Source organism: Cannabis sativa, chromosome 8 (assembly GCF_029168945.1).
Source record: "Cannabis sativa cultivar Pink pepper isolate KNU-18-1 chromosome 8, ASM2916894v1, whole genome shotgun sequence".
In the NCBI taxonomy this organism is placed as follows: domain Eukaryota; kingdom Viridiplantae; phylum Streptophyta; class Magnoliopsida; order Rosales; family Cannabaceae; genus Cannabis; species Cannabis sativa.
Window position 1 is genome coordinate 32,637,610 of NC_083608.1, and position 11,869 is coordinate 32,649,478.

The 11,869-nt window shown below is 30.9% G+C and overlaps 1 protein-coding gene across 1 annotated transcript; it reads left to right on the forward strand.

Moving 5' to 3' along the window:
- The first annotated feature begins 6,548 nt into the window (after positions 1–6,548).
- LOC115700751 (mechanosensitive ion channel protein 6) lies at positions 6,549–10,838 on the forward strand. The gene is made up of 5 exons (XM_030628391.2): positions 6,549–8,651; positions 9,175–9,298; positions 9,555–9,848; positions 9,938–10,140; positions 10,247–10,838. Exons 1-5 carry the CDS (start codon positions 6,661–6,663, stop codon positions 10,533–10,535), a joined length of 2,901 nt encoding a protein of 966 aa, XP_030484251.2. The 5' UTR covers positions 6,549–6,660; the 3' UTR covers positions 10,536–10,838.
- Positions 10,839–11,869: the final 1,031 nt, after the last annotated feature.

Genomic DNA, 11,869 nt, shown 5'->3' on the forward strand with positions numbered 1-11,869 from the left:
CAACTTTTGAAATCTCTTAGTGAGTATAATTTCTTTTTTTGTTATATGATAGTGTATATTATTGTTATTGGAATATTCTATAAATTTTTAAAAATTTGTAAATAATTTATAGTATTACAAATGTAATGGATTGCTTTTATTGAAATATTAATTTTTTTTAAAAGACCCATAAATTTTTTATTTATTGAAATAAAGTAGTTTTATTTTTTATTATTTTTTTTTTAAAAGAAAAATTAGCTGTAATGGAGTACACTGATATCAAGTGTACAATTTTTTTTTTCTTCTTATTGGTCAATTTAACTTCCTTATGGCATGAGGTAAAAAGAAAGGAGAATACACTAGATTTCCCCAATATCTATCTATATATATATATTAATTGACACAATAAATATCTATTAGAAGAACTCTATCAATAACAACTCATTTCCATAAATACTTGTTATTTCCAAAAAAAAAAAAATTGCATTTGAAATTATACTTCTCCTTTGTTTTGAATCTCAACTCATGAGCCGACAAATTTAGTATGTCCCTTCCCTAATATATCTGACTAAAAATTCAAAAAATGAAAAAGAAAAAAGAACATTAATTATCTATATGGATCAATCAATTTTGTCTCTTTATTTTGCTTCTGAGTATTTATTACATCAATAACCCAGAAACGACATTCAAATTTTTGTCATCTTCTCGTCGTGTCTTCTGTCCAGTCCGGTCCCTACCTGCCAGTTTTTGGGGCCCTGTGGTTATTCTGCTCATCGTTTCATTGGTGTTTACTTAGCCGCGTAGCGTTTTCCATTTCATATTTCTTTATTTAGAAAAAAATAAGCATCAATTGTTGGCGGGAATAACTGAAGCTCCCTGGTTTGTGGCCCTTTCTGTTACCACACGTAGCTTTCATCCAGCAATCAAATTATCCTTATGCGGCTGTGACCACAGTGTTTAACTTGCTCTGTTCATTGCGTGCCGAACCGAAGGACTCTCACCAATCATGGCCTGCCACGTAACGCTTTTGATGTTAGTTTCTTCACCAGCGGCATATCCAATTCTAAATAGTTTAAGCACGTTTCAGTGTGGTGCTAGACTGCTAGTGCTATGCTACTGATATTTTCATTTTTTTGCTGAATGTTGTCAATGATCAAATCTGATAATTTTTTTTTTTATAACTTATATTGTGAAATGTTTGTTTGATGTATTTCCATAAAATAAGAATATTAATTGGTGCTAAGTATACCTTATTAATATTTATCATAATTTTGTTTTTTTGCTGAGATAATCTAAATGGTGCAGTAAATGCCACCTCTCTATCTTGAGAGTCTTGAGTAGAGATGGAAATTGGGCGGTTAATGTACGGGGAATGCAATCCCTGTCCCCATTCTCGCTACCTATTTATACTCCCATCCTCGTCTAATAACCAACAAATTCGGGGTAGGAGAATACCCATCGGTTATGGGGAACTCATCGGGTATCCATTAAGGTAAAATAAAAAAAAATAATTTAAAATAATTGAAAAAATAAATTAAACTAATATTCTCACAAATATTTTTTATGCATTCATAATTCATAGAAAATAAAAGATAAACCTACCTAAAAAAAGTATAACCTAGTAAAAAATAAAAACTAAATATGTCTTAAAGTTTGAAAAAAAAAAAAAATCATAACCCAAGTATAGGATCATAGTCTCATACCTCTTAAGCCTCCCAACAAATTAAAAAGTAAACAAAGATGAAATTAAGAATCGAGAAGAAAATATATTTACACATGTAATCCACAATGATCATCAATTCACTATCGTCATTATATCTTCATAATTTAAGCATATGATATATAATTTTGATTATCAATGATATATATACTATATATATGTTAAGAATGAAAAAGAAATTATATATATCTATATCGGGGTCGGATATGGTGCGGAATGTATTATCCCCGCCCCCGCCCTATTCCCGCTTCGGGTATTGAAATTGTCCCCCACCACCGCCTCATTAACCACCAAGACGGGGAATCCCCACCCTATTAGAGGCGGGTCCCCGCGATTACCCATCCCCGCACTATAAATTTCCATCTCTAGTCTTGAGTGAGCATATCATGTTCTTAAATGACTATTAATCCCTTGTTGGTTTCATAAGTTCACACACGCTACTCTTCTACTTTTACGCTAAATGTTCTTCAATAATATTCCTTCTCATTTTCATATATTAAATAAGATAAATGACCATTCATTGAAAAAAAAAAAAAAAAAAAAACTAAGATATGACCATTAATCAAACATAAAAACTTGTCATTGTCCTAATTCAATAATATAGCGCATAAATTCAGAGTTAAAAAAAAAGAATAAAACAATATAGCGCATAAATTTCTAAATATTATTTAGGGTAAATACCATTTTGGACCCTGTGTTTTGCAAAAATTACAGATTGGACCCTGTATTTTGTTAAATGACAAAATGGACCCTGTATTTTCTAAAATAGTAAAAATAGGACCCTGAGCTTAATTTTTGACAACTTTTTTTTTTAATACAACCAACTTGAAGACAATGCTTAATAAGAACAGATACAAAAAATGTAAACAGTTTTGTCATAGCACTTTTAGATCGGATTATAATTAAACTTTATTTTGACAAAAAATCAATTCAGGGTCCTATTTGTACTATTTTAAAAAATACAGGGTCCATTTTGTCATTTTACAAAACACAGGGTCCAATTGGTAACTTTTGTAAAACAGAGGGTCCAAAATGGTATTTACCCTATTATTTATAATATTATCATATCATTATTCTTTTGCCTAACTTATAATTTATAAATGGATAAAAAAAAAATCAATTAAAGAGAATGACAAAACTATCATATTCAAATTTATATCAAATCTAACTAAGTAGAAATAAGTTCGATTTTAGAGAATAATTTATCATGAAAATAATATATTTTTTAAGAATAAATACTATTTTGGACTCTATAGTTTACAAAAATTATTAATTGAACTATCTATTTTATTAAATAACAAAATAAATCATGTATTTTTCAAAATAATATAAATAGGACACTGAACTAATTTTTTATCAAAATAAAATTTAATAATAATTCGATATAGAGATATTATGGTAAAAGTAGTTACATTTTCTATATCTGTCTGTGTTATAAATTGTCTTTAAGTTGGTATATTAAAAAATAAAATTATCAAAAATTGAGCTCAGGTCATATTTTTACTATTTTGAAAATTATAAGATCTATTTTATCATTTAACAAAACAGATGGCAATTGATAATTTTTGCAAAATACAATATCTAAAATAGTATTTAATGAATAAATTTAAGCCAAAGTAAAGTTTTAATTATCATCACTAGTCCGTATAAATTGTTAGTCATTATCAATTTTTTTTATTTTTTGGTCTCAATTCTTACTCTCTACAATAAGCTTATCAGTAAATATTAGAATATTAAACTAATTTTCTTAATTTTTTTAATTTATTATTGTGTACAAATTATCCGTCACTATGTTATTGAGCACTTTAAAGTGCCACATAATAATAATAATAATAATAATAATAATAATAATAATAATAATAATAATAATAATAATAATAATAATAATAATAGCACAAAAATTATTTTAAAAAAATAGTACAAAAGATTATTCATAAAAAATAAAAACACAAAATAGAAAAAAAAATTATTATTCAATTATTGGGTACCACATCTATATAGTATTGAGCACCTTAACGAATAGTAAATATAAAAAGTCATTTACCAAAATAAATAATATATAAAAAAAAAAACATAATTAATAAACTAAAAAACTCTCTTACACGACCTTTTTCAAGGTATATTATGAAATTATCTATTGTTTTATATCATTTAGGGGAACAAAATTATGATTTTTTTGATATATGTTGATTATATATATTTTGGATAATAACTATGGAGAAGAAGAAAAACTTCTCTTGTCTTGTTAAAAAATAATAATAATTGTTGAGTAGCATAAGCAATGAGATCACATTACATTAATATTGATACACTTTAATAAGAGACTCGTATATTTTAATTTTAAATAGATATTATTTTTTGTGGTAATTAATAAAGTTTTAAAATATGATGAAACCAATCAAAATACGACCTTTGTTAAGTCCTGTTATGAGAAAAAAATAAAAATTACATATTTTATGAATTTTTATACTATGCGTGTTTAAAATATATTTTTTTTTTCTAAAAAAAAATTTATTTTATGAAAAAAATTAAGAAAAAAAATTAGAAGTTTTGATAAAACTCGTATAAGATAAGTGGTTATTTTAAAGAGATAAATGGTTATTCTTTTGGTCCTAAGGGTAACAGGTTATCTTAAACTGTTTTATATGTATACATATATTGTTGTTTAGAATTTTTTCCTTAAGATATTAAAAAAATATCAAAAATTATAGGGTAGTTCTACAATGCACCCCACTAAAATGGGTGTACTGGTTTAACCTCTAACTGTTTTGGCATCTAGAAAAATTTATTAGTTTAATTTTTTCATACTCGTATATGTTATAGTTATTTATGACATGTTGTAAAGTTTTAAAAATTTAGAATAATTTACAATCTAAAATTTAATGTTCAAACTGTATATTTCACACGAGCATAAAATAAAAAAGTGACTTGCACAACAAACTTCAGACTTAATTTTTTTTTTCTAAATACCGAAACAGATAAGAGTGTATCAGTACACACGCTTACCATATCTCTTAAGCTCTGATTATGAGGAAAAGAATATTGAGCAATGCTCAATATGAGAAATGCTAAAGGGTACCAGTGGTGCTTAGCATTCTCCTACGTGTCAATATCGCTATTGGTTTAACTAAGTATCGGGTCCCATATAATTTAATATAATAGCTTTTAGGGAGTATCGCTAACCAATCGCAACGCGACATGTCGAGAAGGTGCTAGGCACCACTGGTGCCTCATAGCAATGCTCCAATGGAGAAATGCTAAAGGGCACCAGTGGTGCCTAGCACCCTCCTACATGTCAATATCGCTATTGGTCCAACTAAGTATCGGGTCCCATATAATTTAATATAATAGCTTTTAGGGAGTATCGCTAGCCAATCGCAACGCAACATGTTGAGAAGGTGCTACGCACCACTGATAGTGGTGCCTAATAGCAATGCTCCACCAATATTTGGGTTAACATAGTTGTTGAGAAATATGTCAATAACATTAAAATGGTAGAAAATGTGACTTTTATTGAAAGAATCACATGTATTGAGTGATACACAGAACTTTAAATAAGTAAGAAGATCACTAGTGCTCTTGGAGATGAAAGCAAAAAGAGAACTAGAGAAAATGTTAGAAAAAAAAAAAAAAAGAATAAATAGTAAAAAAAAATTATATTAATTTGAGGTTTAACGTTAAAGTGAATAAAATAAATTATAAAAATGAGTTAAAAAAAGATTACCCATAAAAATAAAAAACAATTATTATAAAGTCCTATAACGAATAATTTTCTATTTTTTTTTTCTAAATTATATAAAATTTAATATTTACTTGTACTGATAATAATATATTACACACATATTTTTTTCAATTTTTCTTAATGAATCAATCGTATTTTTTAAAGAGTAAATATTATTTTGGACTCTGTCTTTTGTAAAATTATTAATTGGACCCTTTATTTTATTAAATGATAAAATAGACCTTATATTTTCTAAAATTGTACAAATAGGACCCTGAACTTATTTTTTTGTCAAAATAAAACTTAATAATAATCTGATCTAAATATGTTATGACAAAACTGGTTATATTTTCTGTATTTGTTCTTGTTAAAAATTATTTTAAAATTGGTTATATTAAAAAATAAAATTGTTAAAAATTGAGCTCATGATCTTATTTTTACTATTTTAAAAAATATAGAGTTCATTTTGTCATTTATCAAAAGAGAATGTCTAATAACTTTTGTAAAACACATAATTTAAAATGTTATTTACCATTTTAAATTATCTCAGAAATAATAAAATGTAGTATTTTCCCCACTAAATTTTCATAATTTTTATTATTCTTCTTCTATAGTAATGATTCTAAGCTAACTCTGATTGAGAGATTAATTAAATTTTGTTGGTGACCGCGGAAGGCCCTCTTAATCTATAGTAAGATATCTATCTATTTATTTCTCTTAGTACGTGTACAACAAGAAAACAATAGTTATCTTATAATTGTTAGATTTAATTTTTTCTTTTTAAATATAGATTTAAATTGTTTTAATTTCATCTGGAAAAAAAATTAAAAAAAATTGAAATTGTTTAAATATTTAATATTTTTTCTTTCATTTTTTTTAATATTTTAATTGTTAGCCTTACCTTTTTAAGAAAAGGTATATATTAATATTACTTTTTCCAGAGAGTTATGGAATGTCATCAGCTGATGACACTTATTCTCAATTGATATCTTCTTTCCTAAATTAATCGTAAAAGACAACCCTAATTATATTTAATTAACCCTTTTGTTGACTACTCATTTATTAAAAAAAAAAAAACATGAAAACACTTTCCTTATTTACTTGACTTTCTTTCATTTCATTTAATTTTGATTTCATTTGTTTTGGATTTGAGAGAGACAAGGATATTCATAATTATATATAATATTAATTAAATATTATTTCGACAGTGTCTGTCTACATACATACGTGGTTAACGTCCATGGATTTCTCGCTCAAGAAATCGTTCAAGTCCCACAGCTCCTATAATAAACATACGAAGAAGATCTCCGCAGGTGGAGGTGCCCAAACCAGCCACGAAGAGCTACCTATTCTATCGGATCAAGACATTGTTGAAGATCGACACCCCCACATTCCGAACCCGATGAAGGAAGACTCCAATGACCGGAATGAGGTCATTGTAAAAATCGATGAAGGAGGTGATTCTACCGCCGCCGCCGCCACGTCCGGCGACTCTTCTAAACATGCCGGCAAGATTTGGCAGGAAACGAGCTATGATGTGTGGAAGGACCCTGCCAGAGATAATGTGAACGACCACGACGACGGAGGAGATGGTGATGATGCGACTAGAATGAGTTTTAATTTTGTGCAAGGTAATAATAAGCTGCAGAAGCAAGGTATGGAGGATCCTCCGTCGAAGTTGATTGGCCAGTTTTTGCATAAGCAGAGGGCTTCAGGGGACACGGCATTGGATATGGATTTGGAGATGGAGGAGCTCAAAAGCCACCATGATAGAGATTTGCAGCCTTTGGCCGAGTCTCCGATGAATGTTTGGCAATCGATGGAGTTGAAGGTGGCGTATAACCATCCGTCGACTTCGACGGACGGCGTCGATGGATTACAGGCGACGGAGTCGATGCGGCGGCGTTACAGGGATTCGATGGACGACAAGGAGAGTCAAGGACAACCTTATAATGAAGAGGAAGAGGTTGTGAGGTGTACCTCAAACGCGTCGTTTCAGCCCGAGCTTTCGTTTCAGAGGAGGTCTAGTTTGTTACGGGTAAAGACCAGGTCCAGGCTTATGGACCCGCCAGAAGATCCAGATAGACGAGCTGATCGAGTTTATAGGTCTGGGCAGATACCCAGGTCGGGTCAGGTGCTGAAATCTGGTATGTTGCCGAAGTCGGGGCAATTGAAATCTGGGTTTTTGGGGAAGGCCGGGGATGACGAAGAGGATGACCCGTTTTTTGATGAGGACTTACCCGATGACTTCAATAGGTCGAATCTTAGTGTCTTGACTCTGATTCAGTGGGCTAGTTTGGTTTTGAACGTTGGGGCATTAGCTTGTACGCTTTCTGTACCACTTTTGAGGGAGAAAAACTTGTGGAAATTGAAGCTATGGAAATGGGAGGTCTTGATTGCGGTTCTGATTTGTGGGAGGTTGGTCTCGGGTTGGGGGATTCGGATTGTGGTGTTCTTCATTGAGAGGAATTTTCTACTTCGTAAAAGGGTTCTTTATTTCGTTTATGGTATTAGAAAAGCTGTTCAGAATTGTTTATGGCTGGGCCTTGTTTTGATTGCTTGGCACTTCTTGTTTGATAAAAAAGTTGAGAGAGAGACTAGGAGTGAGGGCCTCAGATACGTGACTAAAGTATTGGTTTGTTTCTTGGTGGGTACTTTGCTTTGGTTGGTGAAGACCCTCATAGTGAAAGTACTTGCTTCTTCATTCCATGTTAGTACCTACTTCGACAGAATTCAGGACTCGCTTTTCAACCAGTTTGTGATTGAAACGCTCTCGGGTCCACCATTGATTGAGATTCACAAAACAGAGGAAGAGGATGAGAGACTTGCCGATGAGGTTCAGAAGCTCCAAAATGCTGGGGCTACAATACCACCTGACCTTAAGGCCACTGCTTTCTCTTCAGGATTCCCACCCCCGAGAACTAGCCGAGTCATCGGGAGTGGTCGGTTGTCCAAGACAAATAATAGTGCCAAACTCTCTCGGGTGCTTAGCAAGAAGTCAGACGAGGGAATAACAATTGATCATTTACATAAGTTGAATCCCAAGAACGTATCAGCCTGGAATATGAAAAGGCTTATGAAAATAGTGCGAAATGGTTCTCTTACTACGCTTGATGAGCAGATTTTGGATTCGACTAATGATGATGAGTCCGCTACTCAGATCAGGAGTGAAGTTGAGGCCAAGGCTGCAGCCAAGAAGATATTTCTGAATGTGGCTAGGCGGGGCTGCAAGTAAGTTTCTGATTTCTTCTTAAACCTTACTATATTTGATTGTCTTCTTTTTAATATGTTTCCTAGTTTGGCATTAGCAGTCATGTTGATGAAAGGTTATATCTGGTGATATCACTTCAACTAACTTGCTTTAAAAGGCTTAGTTTGGCATAAATGAAAAGTTTTATTTTCTCACATTATTTTGTGCTATGATAGATTTATGCAATTCAAGTTCTGTTAAATTGCATTTGTTTACTATTATGAAAAAGGAAATGGTGCATGCAAAATCGATAAGGAATAACAGTAAGCATTCTGTTTGTTTCATACAAATAGAAATTATTCCTTTTTTTTTTTTCCTTTAATTGTATAAATGCTGTTTTCTCCTGCCAACTCTATCTGGTCGTGTCCTTCTTTCTAACTTACTAGTCAGCTTTACGTAGTTGACATCATTCTTCTTCATCTCCTTACTGTCCTTGGCTATACATACCCCATAGATTATTTATTCTTATCTAAACAAATTTATGTCATACCATATTTTTGCCAGGTTTATTTACGTTGAGGATTTGATGCGTTTCATGCGAGAAGATGAGGCTCTAAAGGCCATGAGTCTCTTTGAAGGGGCAGTGGAGACTAAAAGAATCAGCAAATCTTCCCTTAAAAACTGGGTGGTAAGAATGAAACACTAATTAATTATTTTATTATAACCTTGAAGATATTTTTGCCATTTTAGTATGTTTGACTAGAATAAAGCATACACGCATACAAGAACTTGCAGATAAACATGGTCATTATTCAGTGGTTTCTTTTCTTGCCAACTTCTCTGCTATAGTGTACATGTCTTTGTGTTTAGAAGCACCTAACAAAACTCGTCTTCCACTATTTAGTAGTGGTCATTTATTTGATAAAGGGGTAACACTTTTCCAGGTTAATGCATTCAGAGAGCGGAGAGCACTCGCTTTGACACTAAATGACACCAAAACTGCTGTCAACAAACTTCATCATATGGTAAACATAATAGTTGCTATTGTTATAGGCGTCATATGGCTTCTTGTACTAGGAATCGCCACCAGCAAATTTCTACTCTTCGTCAGTTCGCAGCTAGTACTTGTGGCGTTTGTTTTTGGAAACACTTGCAAGACGGTTTTTGAAGCCATTGTTTTCTTGTTTGTGATGCACCCTTTTGACGTCGGAGACCGGTGTGAAATCGATGGAATTCAGGTTACTTGCTATCTAATTAACAATTTGTATTCTGTGGTACCGCCATTGTGTTTTTCGGGACCCTAATTTTGTTTATCAACAATTTTCAGATGGTTGTTGAAGAAATGAACATCTTAACTACCATTTTCCTAAGGTATGACAATACTAAAATAATATTTCCTAATAGTACTCTTGCCACAAAGGCCGTCAACAATTTCTATCGAAGTCCAGACACAGGAGATGGTGTTGAGTTCTGTATCCACGTAGCTACTCCGGCAGAGAAGATTGCAGCAATGAAACAAAGAATAACAAAGTATGACATGCAAATATACACTACTTGCTTCTTCACTCTTGATTGGTGATGTTATAATGGTGTGCATTTATCTGGTATATGAATTGTCTTGTCATTTTTACTGCAGTTATGTTGAGAGCAAGGTGGAGCATTGGTATCCTGCACCAATGATTATAATGAAGGACCTTGAAGAACTAAACAGGGTAAGAATGGCTGTGTGGTTGTGCCACAAAATGAACCACCAAGACATGGGTGAACGGTATTCTAGAAGATCTCTTCTGATAGAAGAGATGGTCAAGACATTCCGGGAACTTGACATCCAATATCGTCTTCTTCCAATAGACATTAATGTCTGTGCCATGCCGACTGTGACCTCTACGCGGCTTCCCAATAGCTGGACTGCACCTACAAGCTGAGAAAATGAACAAGACAACCAAACAATAACTTGATAACCACATTGAGCTAAGGAAAGGAAGTGAGTGAGCCTGGGAGGCGTTTTGGGTTGGGGAATGGGGGGTGGTGTTCATAAGAAAGAGTAGTAGGATTTTTTTTTTTTTTTTTTTATTCTTGTAAGCAATTATATCATTTAGTTGGTTGAGCTCCCTAGGAATTATTAATTAGTGTCTTATAATGCAATTGATAGAATTTCAGCTTATTTGCTCTTGTGTACGTTTCGTATTGTCTTGTTAGTTTATAAAATAACTGTCTATTCACGATTTTGTTCAAGTGAGGGCAATATTATGCATAATAAATTCTAGACCCCAAGTACTATCACTCGTAAAGATCCATTCCGGATCATCATAATCCAACCCAAGTTTTTTTTTTCTTCATTAATATGGACTTTTATCATGAACTTTATAGCATTTCTTATAGGTGACGTCTTATGATTGGTTAGTGATATTTTTTAAAAGTTATTATCTTAACTTATATGAAACCTGATACTTAATCACTCCAATAACAGTATAACATTGAGGAGGATGCTACACAGCAATAGTGCCTTTTAGTATTTTTCTTTTATTATTTACAAAATATTTTTAATAGTTACATCAAATATATAATTACGGTGCTTACATTTATTTTAATTGTTGGATCATGTTAAACGGTTGTGATTAATTTAGAGATTAAATAAAAATAATTAATAAATTACTCATAACATGATACTAACTTAATTTTATTTATTTTCTCATAAATAAAAAATTAAAAAATATTTACAAACATTAGTTGTGAAAAATGTCTTATTAAATATTTTAATTAAAAAATTAATTTATTTTAAATATATAATTAATTATAATTATTTTGAATCTAAAATAAAAATTTTACCTATTAGTAAACTATTGCAGATCATATTAAAATATAATTATCATAGTTATATTTTTAATATAACTATTAAATAGTTACCAACATATATTTATATAAATTAGCCAATATACTGCGAAAATCTTAATTCTATATGAAATAGAAAATTAAAAATATATTAATATAATATAGAAAATATTTTAATGTTGAAGTTATGTTATATAAGTACAATATTATTATTATTATTAATTTTATTTATTAAAAAATAAAACTCCCTAAAATAAAATAAAAAAAAAAAGATTTTTAAATTCTATTCATTATAGGATTAATTTTAATGATAATTATTCTTTTTTATTTATTATTTTTATTCTTAGGATATAAGGTGGTGTCGAAAAAAATTAGAATATCTATTGTTATTACCGTATCTCATTTATAATTTTCAGTCAAATGAAAT